General features: G+C 42.5%; 1 protein-coding gene across 1 annotated transcript in view; it reads right to left on the reverse strand.

Annotated features, from left to right (window-relative positions):
- LOC129545103 (acyl-coenzyme A synthetase ACSM2B, mitochondrial-like) overlaps window positions 1-11388 on the reverse strand; it is a 32669-nt gene extending 21281 nt beyond the window's left edge. Inside the window, exons 1-5 of the mRNA XM_088832825.1 lie at window positions 11200-11388; window positions 7801-8011; window positions 4258-4465; window positions 2648-2791; window positions 1048-1204 (exon numbers count right to left, since the gene is read on the reverse strand). Of these exons, the coding sequence (XP_088688951.1) occupies window positions 1048-1204; window positions 2648-2791; window positions 4258-4465; window positions 7801-8011; window positions 11200-11376 (897 nt within the window). The 5' untranslated portion in view covers window positions 11377-11388. The remainder of the gene's footprint in view (window positions 1-1047; window positions 1205-2647; window positions 2792-4257; window positions 4466-7800; window positions 8012-11199) is intronic.
- Window positions 11389-22089: the final 10701 nt, after the last annotated feature.

The following is a 22089-nucleotide window of genomic DNA, read 5'->3' on the forward strand; positions in this document are numbered from 1 at the left end:
GATAGATCCACAGAATGGAACACTACACAAACTTCTAATATGTGCAGGAATATGGACAGGATTCACAGAGAATATATTGAGTGAAAGAAGCCAGACACAAAAGATTACATGAAGTTCAAGAAGAGACAAAGTAAATCTATGGTGATAGAGGTTAACAATGAATAATCTGTGGAGTGTGAACAATGGCATGAGGGGTATGGCCTCTTTCTGCAATGCAGGTAACATTTTATATCTTGATCTGATGGTGATTACATGGCTATCTGTTATGGACTGAATGTTATGTCCCCCCACAATCCATACGTTGAAGCCCTAACCCCCAGTGTGATGTTATTTAGAAGTAAGTCCTTTAGAAGACAATTAGGTTTAGATGCAGTCATGAGGGTGGGTCCCTCACTGTGAGACTATTGTCCTTATAAGAAAAAGAAGAAATACCAGGGCTCACTGTCTTTACCATATGAGGATATAGCAAGAAGGCAGCCAGGAAGAGAGTTCTTCCTAAGAACCCAACTACATGGGCACCTTGATCTCAGATTCCCAGGACAATGAGGAAATAAATATTTGTTGTTTAAGCCACCCATTCTATGGAATTCTGTATAGCAGCATGAGTGACTAATAAAATGTCTAACACAGGTCAATCATTTTCAAGCTACACACTTAAAATAGTTACATTCTAGGCACACACACACACACACACACACACACACACATGCACCAAGACGGCATCATCTCTAGTAGTCCATCCCTCTGTTTCACACTCAGTTCACTGTCATCTGTCTGATACTTGATACCAGAGCAGAGGCCCATCAAATATGTGTTAAACGAAGGAATGACCCATGATGCTTGTCTCCTGAATATAGTCCTTTTAATTGTGTATGTGTCTGTCTCCTTTCCCAGACCATGAATTGCATGAGGGCAGGACCCATTTCCATCTTGCTTACTGAACACTTTCTGTCCGCGTGGCCAAGCTTAGTAAAAATTAGATGAATTGAAAGAAACTTCAAAATGGGCTCACTCTGACCATCCGATGCAAACTGGATATTCTCTTACCTTTAGAATGATCACTGGATCAAACATTGGCAAGTGATGGATAAATGTGCATGCTCCTGACGTCCAGGGTTCCAGAAGTGAGCCCAAAATGTTCACTATCCAGGCTGTGTCTGATATAGGCCATATTATGTCAGAGGCTTGCAGGTCTGTCCATTTTCTGAGAACACAGAGGAAACACGTATGTGAGTGCATGTGGGTGTGGATGGAGCATGAGTGTGTGTATACGTGGGTAGCGGTAGGTATGTGTGCAGAGGAGTGTGTATACCCAAATGTTTGCGCATGTGTGTAGGTATGTTAAGGTATAAGCAAGCAGGGGAAAGGAGTTGTTCTATCCACATGTCCTAGCTCAACAGCAGGTGCCTATTCAGAAGGTGTCACTCCAGCTCCCATGACTCAACAGCTAATTGGGTCTCATTTCCATTTTAACTCCAGTACTGAGTACAGCTTTCGGCCTGTGGTAACCACTCAGGAAATGTTTACTAACAAAAGACACCTAAGTGGATATTCTAAAAAGTGGCCTTGCCTGCAACTTGAGCTTTGGCTGCATAGACCTTGGTTGGGTCTCTTTTTTTGGAGCATCACGAATTGCCTGAGCACAACTGAGGGTCTCACACAGAGTGACACTTGTACCCTTTCTCTTTTTAGGCCAGAATTTAAAGTATTAAGCTTGTCTTAAAGCAAAAATAATTTAAGCTGTTTAGAAAGAACGTCTTTGTGGCTGGGAATTACCATAGAATATCTCCTGTCCTAAAGATGATTGCTACTTTCACCCACAGCCAGCTCTGTAGAGAAATTAGGTCTTAGCCTAATGGAATCAAATTTTGGAGGGTGAATGGGAATTTAATAGCTACATTTATCTTTCCATCTTTTGAAACTATGTTTTCCTTACTGTAGCTCTTCTATTAAATAATTTCTATGAAATTTAATTTTCTGATGCCATAGGCTCATAGATAGGACATTTAAGTTTTTGAGGTTTTTTGCATTAAAGCATTTTTCTAGTTCTAATAATAAAATTAACATGGCAAGCAGGATCTACTGAAAAAACCCAGATCTCTTGTTATCATTGCATGACAATCTTAGCACACTATTTTCTGACTTCACTGATGGGATTGATGTAGAGTGAAAGAAAAGCCTAAATTACGAGATCCAAGATACAGAAATTCTGAGATCTCAGCTCATCTTATCAATCCAATTACAGATCCCTATGTAATGAATTTGGAAAGTAATTTGATACTGACAAAAACAGCCTCTTGGAATGTGGACAGCATCAAAGAAAATTACTAACATTCCAAAGGACAAGATGCAGATGTGTCTCGGGAAAAACACATATAAACCTTGTGCTAAGCGCTCAAGCTAGTAGATACACTGCTCAAAGCACTGAAGAGGTTTGGTGATCCCTTGTTATCTACAAGAGAAAAATTCTACCGCGGGACACTGGATACCCAGCTTGCTAAGCTGTGTTCCCTCATGCCCCACTTCCCAACTCTGTTTCTCAGAAGTGCCACATGGTAACATATTTATTCCAAGAGAACTGAATTTGAGATCAGAAAAATCTCAAGGCCTGGTCATGTAGTTTTCAGAGAGAAAGGACTCTTCTTACCCAGCATCCATCTTGGCCTTTATTCCCAGGCTTGAGTGGGAGTGTTCTGCCATCTTCGGAAGGCCACTAGTTCCACTGGTGAAGTAGATGGCAGCTGCTTCTTGGCTCCCAGTCTCCACAGAGCAGTGGGTAGTAGATGCTTTCCTGACAACAGTGACACAGATTGTCACCTAATCAGATCTGCCCTGGACCCCAGATGTCCTGGTGACTCATGCCTTCCCATCTTCCCTCATAATGGAGAGGAAAGTCCGCTGACCCACTCTAGAAGGGAGGCTTATGAGTGGATAAGATCGTGAAACTTTGAGTCAGTCAGACTTGGGTTTGAACACCACTCAAGTTTGATACTTTGTTAACCATGTTACTCTAGATTATTTATTTAACTTCTCTGAGTCTCATTTTTCATATCTGAGATACAGAATCAATATAACACCCATCTCAGAGTTATTGAGAAAGTTAACTTTAACACAAAGGAAACGGCAACTTGCTTTGAGAACTCAGTGAATGTTAATTTGCTTGTTGTTGGAAGCCACAGCTTGACAGCAGGTGTATAGGAGATGCTCAATTAGTGTAAATATTCCCAATCTACCCTCTTCTATTCCCTAGAAGCATTTACTCCTCTTTGGAGTTTCTCAAAGCTGCTGTTATGTTGTCTATTTCCCTGACAGTTATATTAAAGACTATAACATTAGAAAGAAAAAGCTTACACTCTTCCCAGGAATTTCCTAAGGTATTGTCTCTCGTGTGGAGATTTCAGACATATGAAAGGGAGACTCGTTCTTCTGGCCAATCATGTTATAGACTGCTGGCAGCCTCACTTAGGGTAGCAGAAGATGGGAAAAGGAGTCTAGAAACTCTGTGTGTCAGCCATCTCCCGTGTTTTATCACATACCCTCTCAGCTTTCCCTGTTATTCCACACAGTGAAAAGCTCTGGGTGAGTTCCAACCCACTTGCTGTTGCTTCTACTGCGAGCCACAGGTGAGGCACACTGTGCCTCTGGCCTTCATTCTCTGTCACCACCATGGCATAGGACTCTGAGCCTATCCTGCATGCATGTATGTGCAGCCCGGAGTGTGGGGTAAATAACATCCCTGGGCAGCCCTCTACGAATGGAGGTTGAGGGCTGATGGGTCAATGTTTGTCAGTCCTTTAGTAGACAATCCTGAGAGGCATTCTGTGTGCTCCTCCAAAGGTCCCTGCAGATCAAGGCCCACTTATGCTGTGCAGTGACTCAATAATAAAAATAATAAACTCTGTATTCTTTCCTGCTTAATTCTCCCACATCTTACACACTGCTCCTCAGACTTCCCAAATAAAGAACTTGCACATAAGTGCTTAGTTCAGTTTCCATCTTTGGTAAAAGCTCAGGCTAAGACACGCTGATGGACTTCCTCCGTGCCTCAGTGGTAAAGAATCCAGCTGACAATGCAGGAGACGTGGGTTTGATCCCTGGGCTGGGAAGATTCCCCTGAAGAAGGAAATGGCAACCCACTCCTGTGTTCTTGCCTGGGAAATCCAATGGACAGAGGAACCTGATGGGCTCTAGTCCATGGGGTCACAAAAGAATTGGATACACCTTAGTAACTAAACAACAAGACATGTAGGTACTCACCACAGTAATGTCTTGAAGTCCAGCCACCCATCCCGGCTCTTCTCAGACACCAGTAGCTTCGTTTTCAGAGAAGGGCACTCAGGTGCCACAGTGTCCACTATCTCAGCCACCTCATCTCCAGCCACAATGGCCCTGGCCTTAGACACCTGCAGCCTATAGAGAATGTCTTTGGCTTTCATCTGGATGGTCCCGGGCATGAAGACAAGGCCTGGAAAAAGTCAAATGGCTTAGAGAGAGAACTGGAAGGGATGGTTGATTTCTCCCCTAGAGAATCCTGATATGAACAGCCAGTGGGGAGCAGCTGGGTTAGGGGGGGTTGGGGTGGTGATGACCAATGGGGAGTATCAATGAGAAAGGAGCTGGGAACCAGAGAATGATTTAAACACAGATGTCCCGGGGGTTGCCAGAGCTGCAAGGAGTCTACCGAGCCTGAGAGAAACTGAATTTCCTGATATTACCATTGGTAGTCTAAGGCCACTAACACACACACACACACACACACACACACACACACACACACTGCCCTATAGAAGTTTGCTATATCCAAACTCTCATATATAGTAACTAAAATAATAGAGCCTTAAAAGAACTTGGACTTGTCCATGCGATACCACGGTGCTCAAGGTCCTAACTATCTCAAGCAGGGGACACTGAATTTTCTTCGGGAAGAGCACTCCTAGGTTTTTGTTTTCTATCTTGATGAGACTTTTATGACTTTGCTTTATTCTTCTGGAGAATAATTAGACTGTTTCTCACCTTTCGTAAAGCTGCTCTCACAAGTTCTTCCTGGTCATTAGTGTCCACCTCTGGCTTACTCTCTCCCACTCTCAACGCTTCAGGATCCACACTGCAGACCTGTCCCTCCATCTCCCGCTCTGAGTTCTCCTTCCCTTCAGGCCATGATCTCTTCGCGTGTCACTTTGTGTCACTTTTCTCTCAGGGCCTGCTCACTCCTCCCATGGGCTACCTGCTTCTACAGTTGTGTTCAGATTCCTCTGATAACTCTTCCTTCTTTATGGCAATCACATTTTCCTCCTTATTGATGAGAAAGCTTGTGTGTGTGAAGAAGGCCAGGAAGGATAAGTTGTATATGAGGGATACTGGTGTTTCTTGAGGCTCTTTCACTTCTCATCTCTTAAATCTAAAAATTGATAATTCTTAAATTTCTGTCTGCATCTCAGATGTTATGCCCTTAAATCCCAGCTATTCACTTCTCATCCCTTCTTTATATCCATATATTTAAAAAATTGAGATATAACTGACATACAATAATTTATATATTTGATATTAATATTTATATTTATATATCATTATATAGTTTAATGATTTGATATACCTATATACTAGAAATGAATACCACTAATAAGTTAATAATAATAATAAATAAAAACAAATAATTAATAAATACTACCTTATGTCATCTATCACTGTACATGATTACACTTATTTTTATCTTGTGATGTGAATGTTTAGAATCTACTCTCTACAATACATATTGTTAACTATAGTCATCATGTTGTATATTTTATACCTAGGACATGTTTATCTTATAAATAGAACTTCTCACCCCTTCTTGAACATTACTTGGGTACCCCTAACTCAACAGCTCCCAAATTGAACTTGTCATCATTCCCTGATACCCCATAGCTGCTTCTCACTGTGGAAAAGACATCTGCATCCACCCAGTTGCCTGAGTGACTCTGACTTCTCCATCTCCCACGACTTCTTCCTCTACTTTATGTCATTTATCAGAAAAATCTTACAATCAGCTTTCTCAAATCCAACCGCTTAACTCCATTTCTACCTCCCCATCCAAACTGAAATCACTATCATTCTTGGTCTCCTATTTGAATTCCCCAACCCCATTTTTTCCCTCCTTCATCCCAGTCTCCATGTACCATCCAGAGTCACCATCTATACACAGAAAACAATCATGTCATGCAATCAGTTTATGGTTTCCTTTCCTCACTGCATAAGGACCCAGTACCCTTCCCTTGTCATGGCTTACGAGGTTCTGCCAGTTTAGCACCTGTCCATCTCTCCAGAGGCATTTGCCATTACTTTCTCTTTGCTGCCTGGGTTGTAGGCACACAGATCATCATTCCAAGTTCTTTCATAATTTTCAGGCTTCCCTACCCTCTACTGTTCCCTCTGCTTGGAACACTCCCCTCTTCCTCCTTTCCTGGTCAAATCCTACTTGTCCTTCAGCTCTCAGACTAAATACTACTTCTACTAAGACTTCTGTAGACCCCTCAGATTAGTCTGTTTGGGTCTCCTTTTATAGCAAAGATCAGCAATTTTTTTCTACAAAAGGCCAAGCAAATATCAAATATCTTAGGCTTTATGTGCCAGAGGCTCTCTGTCCAAACTGTGTTAGTCTGTTATTACCGTGCCAAAGCAATCACAGACAATATAAAAACAGGGCATGACTGGGTTCCTATAAAACTTCTTATTTATAAAAACAAGCTGTGGACTGGATTTGCCCTATAGGTCATAGTTTGACAAATATTTTTTATAGGTTCTTATAGAACATTCAGAAAACAAAGATCATGGCATCTGGTCCCATCACTTCATGGGAAATAGATGGAAAAACAGTGGAAACAGTGTAAGACTTTATGTTTTTGGGCTCCAAAATCACTGCGGATGCTGATTGCAGCCATGAAATTAAAAGACACTTACTCCTTGGAAGGAAAGTTATGACCAACCTTGACAGTATATTAAAAAGCAGAGACATTACTTTGCCAACCAAGGTCCGTCTAGTCAAGGCTATGGTTTTCCAGTGGTCATGTATGGATGTGAGAGTTGGACTGTGAAGAAAGCTGATCGCCGAAGAATTGATGCTTTTGAAGTGTGGTGCTGGAGAAGACTCTTGAGAGTCCCTTGGACAGCAAGGAGATCCAATCAGTCCATTCTAAAGGAGATCAGTTCTGGGTGTTCATTGGAAGGACTGATGCTAAAGCTGAAACTGCAATACTTTGGCCACCTCATGCGATGAGTTGACTCACTGGAAAAGACTCTGATGCTGGGAAAGGTTGGGGGCGGGAGGAGAAGGGGACGACAGAGAATGAGATGGCTGGATGGCATCACTGACTCAATGGACATGAGTTTGAGTGAACTCCGGGAGTTGGTGATGGACAGGGAGGCCTGGCGTGCTGTGATTCATGGGGTTGCAAAGAGTCGGACACGACTGAGCGACTGAACTGAACTGAACTGATAGAACCTCATTCCACTTATCAAAACTGTGATTCAATAATTATGCATGCAATTAATAATTTAAAGTGGCTGTCTTTCTCCAGAGACCTGTGAGTCCCATACATAGACTGTTTCATTTACTCTGTATTAGCAACCTCTTTGCATTGTGCTACGTTTGCATAGTTTGTGCATGGTTTGCTTAAATAAATGGAAGAAGAGTGGTGTCTCTATATTAGGAGGGACCACATGATAGGTGGAGGGGGCATCTTTTGGGAGGAATGATTGTGTTTCTCTGCCACCAGTTTCTTTCACAAGGAAGATGGTGCCCAGCTCAGGTGGTCAATCACCAACCTGTTCTCATGCAGCCAAGGATCACCAGCCACCACTCAGGCACTCGGGGCAGCACCACTGTCACACGGTCCCCACGCTGTAGACCACATGGCCCTGAGAAGACGTTGGCTGTTTGTTGACTGAGTTCACTCAGTTGGCTGAAGTTCCACATTACCTCATCCCCACTGCCACTCACCCACCACAGGGCTGGACCAGGGGGTCGCTTGCCAGCCTGAAGAAAGAGAAGGCCTAATGATTAAGGGAGATTGGTACACAAGTTTGTAGAATAAATTCCCATCTTGGAACTGCCACAGTGGTGCTTAATAGGCTTTTTGATCCCAGGACTCCTATACACTCTTAAGAAGTATTATAATCCTAAAGAGCTTTTATTTATAAGAGCTTTATAATATCTCTTAATGTTTGTTAGAAATTAAACTGAGAAATTATATACATGTGTGAATAAATCCATTATTGTTGCTATTGTTGCTCAGTCACTAAGTCATGTCCAACTCTTTGCGACCCCATGGACTGCAGCATGCCAGGGTGCTCTGTCCTTCACTATCTCCTGGAGTTTGCTCAAAGTCATGTCCAGAGTTGGTGATGCCATCCAACCATCTCACCCGCTGTCATCCCCTTCTCCTTCTGCCCTCAATCTTGCCCTGTATCAAAATCTTTTCCAATGAATTGGCTCTTCACATTGGGTGGCCAGAGTACTGGAGCTTCTATTTTAAATATAACAGCAATAAGTCCATCATATATTAAGACAAATAAGATATGTTTTATTGAAGAAGTAAGTATACTTTCTGAAACAACCAAAATATAATAAGAGTGGCATCATTTTATATTTTTGCAAATCTTTTTAATATCTTCCTTAATACAAGAAATTTGGATTCCTTTATTTTCCTGTATTTACTTTGTTATAGCCTCTGGAAAAATGACACAGTATACTTATGAGAGAATGATAATTAAAAAGGCAAATATTGTCTTAGATTTATTTATCTCTATGTATTTGTTTATTTTTTGTTGTGGTAAAACATGCTGTGCTTAGTCACTCAGTCATGTCCAACTCTTGCAACCCCATAGACTGTAGCTTGCCAGGCTCTTCTGTCCATGGGGATTCTCCAGGCAAGAATACTAGAGTGAGTTGCCATGCCCTTCTCCAGGAGATCTTCCCGACCCAGGAATCCAACTGGGGTCTTCTACACTGCAGGTGGATTCTTTACCAACTGAGCTACCAGGGAAGCCCGTGGTAAAATATACATAACATAAAATTTACCATTTTAGCCATTTTTAAAGTACACAGTTTGGTGGCATGCATTTATACTGCTGTGCAATCACAACCACCATTTGTCTCCAGAACTTTTTCATCATCTGAATCTGAATCTGTGTATTCATTATACAATGACTCCCCAGTCCCTCATCTCCCAAGTCCCTGGTAGCTACTATTCTACTTTTTGTCTTTGAATTTGACTACTCTAGATACCTCATATAAAGGGAATCGCACAATATTTTTCCTTCTGTATCTGGCTTATTTCACTTAATGTGATGTCTACAACGTTCATCTATGGTGTATCATATATCAGAATTTTGTTCTTTTTAAAAACTGTTGTGTATATATGCCAATTTTATTTATCCACTAGTCCATTGATAGACATTGGATTGTTCCTACATTTTGGCTACTGTGAATAATACTACTGTGAACATAGGTATATAAATATCTCTTCAAAACCCTGCTTCTGATTCTTTGGGGTACATACACAACAATGGAAAAACTGGATTACACAGTAACTCTATTTTTAATATTTTGAGAAAATATATTGTTTTCCACAATGGCTGTACCATTTTACATTCCCACCAGTGTTGCACAAGAGTTCCAACTTGTCTTAGTTTTGTTTTGAATTGTTTTCATTTTACATATTTCCCTGGGAAAAGTCTCAGGAATCCTCAGGGTCTCCATATCATAGTTTGAAACCACTAATGCCAAGTCAAAGAGAAAATTTATTTGTAATTGTATTAGATATTTCAAACTTCCTCTTTATAAGAGTTGACTCATTTTGCACTTTGATCAGTACCTGTGTCTATTTCCTCATAGCTTTGTCAACAGAGTATGTTGACAAAATTTTTATATAACTAGTAGGTAAGATATATTATTTAAGTGAAGTTTTCATTTGTGTAATTATTACTATGAGTGAGGTTGAGCATTTTTTCTTATATTTAAAAGCCTTGTGAGTTCACTTTTCTGTGAACTGTTTAAATATTTGCCCATATCTATTTTTGATTGCACATTTTTATTTTTGATTTCTAGGAGTTCTTTTTGCATTAGAGACATTAACTTTTAGCTGATTTATGAATTGCATATATTTACTCTGTCATTTTAAAATTTTGCTGACAGTGTTGTTTGTCAATGGAAATTTGTTTTTGAAATGTACATATATTTAGTAAATCACTTATTTTATGGATTCAGGATTTTGAGTCATGGTAGTAAAGACCTCCTTCATTATTCTAAAGAAATATAACTTCAAAAGAAAAGCCAGAAATCTGAATTTTTATTTGAAAAATTTCAACTTTAAAATGTTTACCTATTTTTTTTTTTAGAGAGCCTTGCACTGTGGGCCATGTTTAACCTAGAGGCCTGGCAGTTGCCACTTCTGTACTAAAGTTATGTCATGGTGTTGAGACATCACAATATTACAACTATGATTCCCTTTGGTCATCATTCTTTTAAGCCCCTGCTAACAGATCCACCTCTTCTGCTACCCTAGCCAGGATGAATCCTTTCATCTTCCATTAAGGTACACTGAACTCAGGTAAAGTCAATCACGGCGCCAGCAATGAATGGAGCAGAATTCTGGAAATTCAGGCTAGGAAAGAAAATTCAGGAATTTTCGCATCACTCTCTTCTCTGATGTCTCAGAGAAGATGTCTCTGGAATCCTTTTGACACCCCCTGCCTAAAAATCATTCTACTTGTGTACCCCTAATGACAAGGACACATAGCTTTCTGAGAAGACCAACTCAGTCTTTGGTTGATGCTGGTTTAACAAGAGAATGCTGATTTTTCTTTTATTAAATACAAATTTACTTCCTCTATGACTCCAACTCGCTAGTCCTTGTTTCACCCTGGGAGGTCACAAGACAGAATGTGGAGTATGTTCAGGTTGGCTGGGTGTATCAGCTGCCTGAGGTGTGGCTGTTCCCAGATTGCTCCACCCTGCATCAGATTCCTGAACCCTTCTTTCTGCCAAGCTCATGTTCTCTTGTTCCTACCCTATGCACCTTAATGGAAGATGGACATCTTGTTCACAGCTCATCATAGTGCCTGACACATAATAAGTACTCAACAAATACTTATTGAATGAATGGGTGAACTAGCAAACTCAGTCAAATTCTCCAACTCTGTGCCTCTTCTCCACCCCATTACCTTCTCCATGCCAGCCCAGTGATCTATCACGTCAGTAGCAAAATTAAATTTGGCAGGAACTTCCTGGTGTCCCCACTGCAGGGATGCCAGTTGCCTAGTATGAATACGGATAGTGCGATTGGACATCTGAGACCTCCATAGGAAGCAAAGTGCCTGGAGTTGCCGCTGCCAATGCATGTTCAAACCTACGAAGAAAAGACAAGACAGAGGTGAGTCTTTCCATACTGTCAGTAGTTGCTTAAGGAGCCCCATTCCAACCTTACAGGGTTCTTCCAGAAGTTAATTTGCTGTGGTTATGAGTGAACTGGAAGCCAGCATCTATCTCAGTTACCTTCTGATGTGCCAATCTCCGAAAACACAGCACCTGCTCTAAATCCTATTTCTCCAGCACCTCTGACTGTTTTGTGAACACCCAATTCCACATAATAAATCCTTTTGTGCTTAAAACACAGCAGTGTGGTAGATGGGATTGTTATTACCAGCAACTCTGTGTGCATTCCGGAGAAGAGTGTGTATGGACCTCTCGTTGACTTTGGCTTGTCCGTAGGATATGCTTTGGAGAATGTGATATGAGTGGATGTGCTTGTGTAGTTGGTCAGAGACTCTTGCATTTCTGCCCTCTGACATGAAAATGGCTTCCCTGGTAGCTCAGATGGTAAAGAATCCTCTTGCCAATGCCATGAGAAAAGCATATCCCAAGTGAGCCTACCTCCAGCCTGGGTCCCAGAATGCATGTTGACTTGAGCTGAGCCTAGTATAGCCACAGATAATTCCCAGACTCACAGGAAAGTATGTATGGATATGAGCATCTGAGATGTTCAGGATGATTGCTATCATGGCAAAAACTGACTAATACAAACAGCATTTGTTTTCTTTAACTGATCCTTGACTGAGATATCTTGCGTACTAATTATTTAGCACACAGGACCTGACAAACAGACTCACTTTAGAAATTATAACTGTTGGGATTTTCATTTCGATCTCTGCATTGGCTCCAGGCAAAGTAGTTCAAATGCTACTGGTCTCAAATTTCCAGCATGTGCACCTTGATGAGGATTGCAGAATTTAAGTGTAATGACCTTTGACACAAGGAATCTAGCCAGTAGTTCCTCCAGCTGGCCAGATTCCCACTTCCTGTTGTTTGGGCAATAGCAGTCAGAATGCTTCAGTTCAGTTCAGTTCAGTTCAGTCGCTCAGTCGTGTCCGACTCTCTGCGACCCCATGAATCACAGCACGCCAGGCCTCCCTGTCCATCACCAACTCCCGGAGTTCACTCAAACTCATGTCCACAGAGTCGGTGATGCCATTCAGCCATCTCATTCTCTGCCGTCCCCTTCTCCTCCTGCCCCCAACCTTTCCTAGCATCAGAGTCTTTTCCAGTGAGTCAACTCGTTGCATGAGGTGGCCAAAGTATTGCAGTTTCAGCTTTAGCATCAGTCCTTCCAATGAACACCCAGGATTGATCTCCTTTAGAATGGACTGGTTGGATCTCCTTGCAGTCCAAGGGACTCTCAAGAGTCTTCTCCAGCACCACAGTTCAAAAGCATCAATTCTTCGGCGATCAGCTTTCTTCACAGTCCAACTCTCACATCCATACATGACCACGGGAAAAACCATAGCCTTGACTAGACAGACCTTTGTTGGCAAAGTAATGTCTCTGCTTTTTAATATACTAATGCTTAAGGTCTCTTAAAGACCTTCCTCTCTTATTTTCTAAAAGAACAAAAAATGAAGATTTCCTTACCAGCTCCGAGGCAGGACATTTTTTTGCCTTTCTACCTGCTGATTCCTCTCTCTTTCCATACCTGGCTCATTCTCATTCGTCCGGCCTCACCTCCTTCCCTGACTACCACCCAACTCCCAGCCCGTTTTGACCACCCTTCTCCCAGTCATCCTAGTCTTTCCCTTGTGCTGTGCTAAACACTCCCTTTTCCTTTGCCCACTGCTGCCTCCTCACTAAGACCTGGCAGGCCTTTCTTGGTCCCTAGAGATTGCAGACTACTTTCCCCTGTGGATTGTTATTCTCCTCACCAGTCGTGACTTCTAAAGATTGGGTAGTGCCATCGTGAAACATGACTCCGTCCGTTCATTTCCTCACAACGTGCTCACCTGCCAAGTCCTTTCAAGAAAGTCTCTCTGGAGATCTCTTGGTCTACTCCCTCCTGAACAGACAGCACCAGAACCCCTGTCACCTTGGAGGATGGTACAGCTAATCAGGCAGATAGTTTGAGAATCCCTACAGCCTTCAAAGAGGGCACAGCTAATCATTAACTGAGGCTAACTTGGGATATGGATTTCACAGTCCTACAGCCTTGGAGCCAGCCAGGATCTATCCTTTCAATCCAGGAGATAAAAAGGAGATTTATGCAGAAGACTGATAGCAGGTTCATGCTCCTGCATGAACAGGAGCTCCTGACAGGAAGGCAGGAGCAGAACTCACACAAGGTTGATGTACATCCTGTGCTCTCATTTCCTTTAGCCCTTTCCTTCACCTGATTTTCCTCTTATTCTTGGTCTCTAGTAATGATTCCTCCTCACCTCCTTTATTCACACTTGGTGCATGATTTTATCCCCTATCATCGCTTGAAACCCAATTGCCTCGCTGATGACCATTTATGTGTCTCCAGCCTAGATCTCTCTCCTGCACACTAATCAGTTTGACCTCTCTCCTCAGATGTCTAACAGGCCTGTCAAACACGCTTTGTTCAGAGCTGAGCACCTCATTTTCTCTGTCTCAGTGAAGTATCCCACTCTGCCACCTTGTCCATCTCAGTGAATGTTAGTGCTTATGCGGCTGTGTTTGAGTCATAGGGGCAGAAAAACAAAGACCTTTCCAGATCATTGAGTAGATAATATAACAACTCGGAATGGAACAGTAACTTGCTTAAAGCTATGCAGAAAATCAGTCTTAGGCACAGGTCTGGAACCCTAAACTCAAACACACCCAGGCTGCTGACTCACAGTGAATCCTCAAGGCCCAAGATTAGACCTGGAAATCAGGGGACTCTGAGATGCTGAGACAGACTGTTTTCCAGGAATACCCACCAAAGGAAAAGCCAGCCACCTTGGCTTCTGTATCTTCTCAGATCTTCCCTGATGCCACAGAGTTTTCTCACCTGCTCCCCTGTATCCTATGCCCACTTTGAGTTATTCCTCCAAGGTGTTGGCCACCAGCCACCCATCTACTAAAAGAGCCCCATGACAGGCAGGGATGGCAGTTCCCTAAATACAGATGTCTTTGTTGGAGGCTAACAGGCCAGGGGCAAGACTAGGGTGCCAGCTACCTGGCAGTGCTGTGGGCACAAGTGACAAAGACCCAACTAGAGGAGCCAAAGGGGCTTAAATACACTCAAAGCTAGGGTTTAGGGTCTGGGGAGCGTGTGTGCTGTGCTTAGTTGCTCAGTCATGTCCAACTCTTAACCACCTTATGGACTATAGCCTACCAGGCTCCTCTGTCCATAGGGATTCTCCAGGCAAGAATGCCGGAGTGGGTTGTCATGTCTTCTTCCAGGGCATCTTCCCAACATAGGGATTGAACCCAGGTCTCCCACATTGAAGGCAGATTCTTTACTCTCTGAGCCACCAGGGAAGTGTTAGGGAAATCAAATAGAAGTAGTCTTGCTCAGGCTTCAGAGGCAAAATAGCAGAGCAGGCCTCTGACCTTGCTTCTGACTTACATGGCCATGGCCCTGACCACTGCTGTGGGTGTCAGCCACACCTGCTGTGAATGTTAGAAGAGAGGCACAATAGATAGATAGGAAGTGGATCATGCAATTTGTTAAGTTCCTGGAGGAGGTCTGGCCAACCATTCCCTGGATTTAGCAACATTCCAAGAGTTACGGAACAAAATAAACAGCATTGACATGAAAATAGAGCTGCAATTTGCTCACAGATTGATGATGTTACCAGCTTGCATCCTGGGATTATACGTGGGAAACCAGAACTACAATCTTTGAGATCTCACCCAGGGAGCAGATGCACTGCCTGGGACCTTTACTCAATTGGGATTCCAGATGTGCTGTGACATGGGATTTCCCAGTGCTGTTTGAGTCTGAATGTTGTCAAAACCCAATTTGGTGATGTGTCCTCTGCTGTTTCTGTTTCTCTTTTCTTTTAATGCTAGTATATTGAAAGTAAGCTGGATAAATCTCTAATAAATATTGGTATTATTCATTTGTCTATAACAAATGGCTTATTTTGTTAACAAATTCTTTGAACCTGAAAACTTTCAGCAAAACAGGGAGAGAAGAGGTGATATACCTTGGGAGGTTACCCAAAGCAATTTGCTTTTCTCTGGGAAAGCCTAGAAATAATTCACATAGAAAAACCTGCTAATGTAGAGAAGCAGGTGTGCCCTGGGAAGAAATACCCTTTCTGGAAAAATTCATAGAAGTGCACCACCTAGCCCCCAACCCCAGTCTTGAAAGTGTCAACCCTTTCTTAAATACCCTGCAAAAAGTGTTTCTGAGTGTCTCAGCATCACAGTCGTGAGACTCAGTTCTCTTCCAGGAATTCTCCTCACTGTATGCCCTAAATCCCTCTTCCTGTCACTGCTTTCTGCCCTCTCACCACCTACCAACAGGGAAGTTTCAGAACACCAAGACCACGGGGCAGCTGCGCATGTCCTTCCCTTCTCTCCAGTCACTCCCTTTATGTTGACTTACTCACTATAAAGAGTAAGAAAATACTTGGAGTGGAGACCTAGATCTTGCAGAGTAAGACCCCTGAGTTGCTGTCCCTACTAAGGCTCTGTAAAGAAGTAGGTGAATCTGCTTAGAAAGGGAGATAAGGCTTTCTGAAGGAATTTGATGGCAAGACATAAGAATTACCTTGTCAGCAGTGCTGGAAGTCTCCTGAAAATGTCAGGCTCTCTCTAGCCACCCAGTCTCAAAATGATCAGCTTCTCTCCTTCTCTCTTCTCTCCTTTTAAAGGCTCCCTGCTCTCTCTTGAGTGTCTATCAGAGACATTGCGGTCTCTCCCCTCTGCCTCCTTTACTTCCAAGGACTGGGAAGGGGATGTAGACTTCACCGTAGTCCCAGTCCATTCTGGCTCATTGCTGTTTTCAGTGCCTTAAATGCCTCTCTTCCTGAGACCAGATTCATGCTTTCTTCTGAACCAGTCAACTTTTCTTCTGTGTACAAATACCCTCTGGCTCTTTATCTCCAGTGGTTGGCAATCTCTTCATTCATGACTATGCAGTAAGTTTCAAGATTAGGGATCAGGGGCCTAAAGTATGCCTAGATTTGAATTTGGGCTCCTCTATTCCTGAACTGTGTACTCTTGAAGAAGTTATGTTACCCTTGCCTCACCACAAGACTCAGTCTTCTCATCTGAAAACTGGGGATAAGGCTAAAGCACCTCTAAGGATTGAACTTGATAATGTATATCAAGCACCTAGCACATGACCATGTTTACAAAACTTCTAGTATCAGAAATTGCTAGCCTGAGCTGTTTCTGGAGAGGAGAGCTAGTCTGATTTGAAACAGGTCTAAGTGGGCCTTTAAAAAAAAAAAAAAAAACTTATTCAAATTTGAGTTTTTATTAAAAAGTTCCAATAGCTAAAAAATGAACCAAATGCATAGCACATAGCATGCACTTCGTAAATCACAATGGGAGTGATTTGAGCGGGTCTTTAAATTCACACAGCAGCCTGGGCAGGGGACCTGGGTGCATTAACTTTCCTACTGAACACATGGATGCAGCAGAATTGGAGAATGAGAGTCTTGATCCTGGGAACAGTGATTGTTGTTGCTGTTCAGTCCCTCAGTCATATCTGCCTCTTTGTGATCTCATGGACTGCAGCATGACAGGCTTCTCTGTCCTTCACTATCTCCCAAAGTTTGCTCAAACTCATGCCCATTGAATTGGTGATGCCATCCAACCAGTTCACCCTCTGTCATCCCCTTCTCTTCTTGCCCTCAATCTTTCCCAGAATCAGGGTCTTTTTCAATGAGTCAGCTCTTTACATCAGGTGGCCAAAGTATTGGAGCTTCGGTTTCAGCTTCAGCACTAGTCCTTCCAATGAATATTTGGGGATCTCTTTTAGGATTGACTGGTTTGATCTCCTTGCAGTCCAAGGGACTCTCAAAAGTCTTCTTTAGCACCACAATTCAAAAGTATCAATTTTTTGATGCTCAGCCTTCTTTTATGGTCCAACTCTCATATTTGCACATGACGACTAGAAAAACCATTGCTTTGACTATATGAACTTTTATCAGCAAAGTAAGTCTCTGCTTTTTAAAATGCTGTCTAGTTCTGTCATAGCTTTTCTTCTAAGGAGCAAATATCTTTTAATTTCATGACTGTAGACACCATCTGCAGTGATTTTGGAGGCTAAGAAAATAAAGTGTGTCACTGTTTCCACTTTCCCCCCTTTTATTTGCCCTGAAGTGATGGGACTGGATGCCATGATTTTAGTTTTTTGAATGTTGAGTTTTGAGCCAGCTTTTTCACTCTCTTCTTTCACCCTCATCAAGGTGAAAGATTTCACCCACTTATGAATGATTGTAGAAAAGAAGAAATTAACACATCCCCTCCCCAGTGCTAACTAAGCAATGAGATATTTTGCAAGATAAATGACCTTTTCATTTTCTCATTGCTTCTCCCTCTCTGATTCTATGAAAGAAATTGACATCTAGACCCCAATGAAATGGTTATTTTGAGACACTAGTCTGCCATCTTCTCAGTCAGCCAGCTTTCTGAATAGTTGTTATGAAGCCATTCACCTCAGACTGGTACTTGAACCCATGTACCAGGATGCAAACCTGGTCAAAATCCAGATTGGGACTCTAACCCATGTAGCTGGTCTTGAACCCAGCCAAAACCCGTGGTCTTCCAACCGAGCTTCAGTTCAGTTCAGTTCAGTCACTCAGTCGTGTCCGACTCTCCGCGACCCCATGAATCACAGCACGCCAGGCCTCCCTGTCCATCACCAACTCCCGGAGTTCACTCAAACTCATGTCCACAGAGTCGGTGATGCCATCCAGCCATCTCATTCTCCGTCGTCCCCTTCTCCTCCCGCCCCCAACCTTTCCCAGCATCAGAGTCTTTTCCAGTGAGTCAACATGGGGTGGCCAAAGTATTGCAGTTTCAGCTTCAGCATCAGTCCCTCCAATGAACATCCAGGATTGATCTCCTTTAGAATGGACTGGTTGGATCTCCTTGCAGTATAAGGGACTCTCAAGAGTCTTCTCCAACACCACAGTTCAAAAGCATCGATTCTTTGGCGATCAGCTTTCTTCACAGTCCAACTCTCACATCCATACATGACCACGGGAAAAACCATTGCCTTGACTAGATGGACCTTGGTTGGCAAAGTAATGTCTCTGCTTTTTAATATACTATCAAGGTTGGTCATAACTTTCCTTCCAAGGAGCAAGCGTCTTTTAATTTCATGGCTGCAATCAGCATCTGCAGTGATTTTGGAGCCCAAAAAAATAAAGTCTGACACTGTTTCCACTGTTTTTCCATCTATTTCCCATGAAGTGATGGGACCAGATGCCATGATCTTTGTTTTCTGAATGTTGAGCTTCAAGCCAACATTTTCATTCTCCTCTTTCACTTTCATCAAGAGGCTTTTGAGTTCCTCTTCACTTTCTGCCATAAGGGTAGTGTCATCTGCATATCTGAAGTTATTGATATTTCTCCCAGCAATCTTGATTCCAGCTTGTGCTTCTTCCAGCCCAGCGTTCCTCATGATGTACTCTGCATATAAGTTAAATAAGCAAGGTGACAATATACAGCCTTGACGTACACCTTTTCCTATTTGGAACCAGTCTGTTGTTCCATGTCCAGTTCTAACTGTTGCTTCCTGACCTGCATACAGGTTTCTCAAGAGGCAGGTCAGGTGGTCTGGGATTCCAATCTCTTTCAGCATGTTCCACAGTTTATTGTGATCCACACAGTCAAAGGCTTTGGCATAGTCAATGAAGCAGAAATAGATGTTTTTCTGAAACTCTATTGCTTTCTCCATGATCCAGCGGATGTTGGCAATTTGATCTCTGGTGCCTCTGCCCTTTCTAAAACCTGCTTGAACATCTGGGAGTTCACGGTTTACATACTGCTGAAGCCTGGCTTGGAGAATTTTGAGCATGACTTTACTAGCGTGTGAGATGAGTGCAATTGTGCGGTAGTTTGAGCATTCTTTGGCATTGCCTTTCTTTGGGATTGGAATGAAGACTGACCTCTTTCAGTCCTGTGGCCACTGCTGAGTTTTCCAAATCTGCTGGCATATTGAGTGCAGCACTTTCACAGCATCATCTTTCAAGATTTGAAATAGCTCAACTGGAATTCCATCACCTCCACTAGCTTTGTTAGTAGTGATGCTTTCTAAGGCCCACTTGACTTCACATTCCAAGATGTCTGGCTCTAGGTCAGTGATCACGTTATCGTGACTATCTTGGTCGTGAAGATCTTTTTTGTACAGTTCTTCTGTGTATTCCTGCCACCTTTTCTTAATATCTTCTGCTTCTGTTAGGTCCATACCATTTCTGTCCTTTATCAAGCCCATCTTTGCATGAAATGTTCCCTTGGAATCTCTAATTTTCTTGAAGAGGTCTCTTGTTTTTCCTATTCTGTTGTTTTTCTCTATTTCTTTGCATTGATCACTGAGGAAGACTTTCTTATCTCTCCTTGCTATTCTTTGGAAATCTGCATTCAGATGCTTGTATCTTTCCTTTTCTCCTTTGCTTTTCGCCTCTCTTCTTTTCACAGCTATTTGTAAGGCCTCCTCAGACAGCCATTTTGCTCTTTTGCATTTCTTTTCCATGGGGATGGTCTTGGTCCCTGTCTCCTGTACAATGTCACAAACCTCCATCCAGAGTTCAGCAGGCACTCTATCAATCAGATCTAGTCCCTTAAATCTATTTCTCACTTCCACTGCATAATCATAAGGGATTTGATTGAGGTCATATCTGAATGGTCTAGTGGTTTTCCCTACTTTCTTCAATTTAAGTCTGAATTTCGCAATAAGGAGTTCATGATCTGAGCCACAGTCAGCTCCTGGTCTTGTTTTCGCTAACTGTATACAGCTTCTCCATCTTTGGTTGCAACGAATATAATCAATCTGATTTCGGTGTTGACCATCTGGTGATGTCCATGTGTAGAGTCTTCTCTTGTGTTGTTGGAAGAGGGTGTTTGCTATGACCAGTGCGTTCTCTTGACAAAACTCTATTAGCCTTTGCCCTGCTTCATTCCGTGCTCCAAGGCCAAATTTGCCTGTTACTCCAGGTGTTTCTTGACTTCCTACTTTTGCATTCCAGTCCCCTATAATGAAAAGCACATCTTTTTTTGGGTGTTAGTTCTAAAAGGTCTTGTAGGTCTTCATAGAACCGATTAACTTCGGCTTCTTCAGCATTACTGGTTGGGGCATAGGCCTGGATTACTGTAATATTGAATGGTTTGCCTTGGAAACGAACAGAAATCATTCTGTCGTTTTTAAGATTGCATCCAAGTACTGCATTTCGGACTCTTTTGTTGACCATGATGGCTACTCCATTTCTTCTAAGGGATTCCTGCCCACAGTAGTAGATCTAATGGTCATCAGAGTTAAATTCACCCATTCCAGTCTATTTTAATTCACTGATTCCTAGAATGTCTATGTTCACTCTTGCCAGTTGGCCAACTGAGCTTACTCACCTGATTTCAGGACTTAATATAGCATAAGTCCTTGATGTCTCACTGCAGAAGGAATCCAGTGAGAGACAAAGTGATAAGTAAGAAGTGGATTTATTTAGAGAGAAACACTTCATAGACCTGGGTCAGGAAGATTCCTCTGGAGAAGGGAGTGGCAACCCACTTCAGTATTCTTGCCAGGAGAAGTCCATGGACATAGGAGCCTGGAGAGCTACAGTTCATGTGGTCGCAAAGAGTTGAATATGAATGAATGACTAACACTTCCACTTCCATATGCCATAGACAGAGTATGGGCCATCTCAAAGGGCAAGAGTGGCCTTGAAATATGGTATGGATAGCTTTTATGGGCTGGGTAATTTCATAGGCTAAGGAGTAGAAGGATTATTCTAACTATTTCAGGGAAGGGACAGAAATTTCCAGGAATTTGGCTATCCACCACTCATTTTTTGGTCTTTGATAGTCGACCTTGGAAGTGTCACTGTGCCTGTGGGTGTGTCATTTAGCTTTCTGATGTGTTACAATGAGCTTGTATACTGAGGCTTAAGGTCAATGAGTGTGTACTGAGGCTCAAGTTCTTTATCTGCCATTTTGGACCCATTTTGTCCTAATCGGTTTATTTCCTATCCTCAAGCTACATCATTCTTTTAAAGTTTGTGCCCTACTCCTTTCTCGTTTCTCGTTTCATTTCCACCTCAGAGATTTTACTCTCATATTCTTATGGGAAGCAGAAGGGTGATGGTCCATCTGTTTCAAGGCTGAGTAGGGGCATTGACCTTGCTTGTGATAGGTTACCTTGAACAGTGTAAAATTTGTGCTCTCAGAAGGAGAAAATTTCACTTTGGGATAAAAGACACAGCTTCAATCATTCAGTGATTTGTGTGGCAAAAGTTTTATTAAAGTGAGAAGAGATAGAGAAAGCTTCTGACAGACATTAGTCATAGCAAGGCCTTATATACTTTTTCAATTGGTTCAGTTCAGTTCAGTCGCTCAGGCATGTCTGATTCTTTGTGAACCCATGAATCACAGCACGCCAGGCCTCCCTGTCCATCACCAACTCCTGGAGTTCACTCAAACTCACCTCCATCGAGTCAGTGATGCCATCCAGCATTCTCATTCTCTATCATCCCCTTCTCCTCCTTCCCCCAATCCCTCCCAGCATCAGAGTCTTTTCCAGTGAGTCAACTCGTCGCATGAGGTGGCCAAAGTATTGGAGCTTCAGTTTTAGCATCAGTCCTTCCAGTGAACACCCAGGACTG

This window comes from Moschus berezovskii, chromosome 27, assembly GCF_049115385.1.
Source record: "Moschus berezovskii isolate FMDL1 chromosome 27, NW_MosBer_1.0, whole genome shotgun sequence".
In the NCBI taxonomy this organism is placed as follows: Eukaryota; Metazoa; Chordata; class Mammalia; order Artiodactyla; family Moschidae; genus Moschus; species Moschus berezovskii.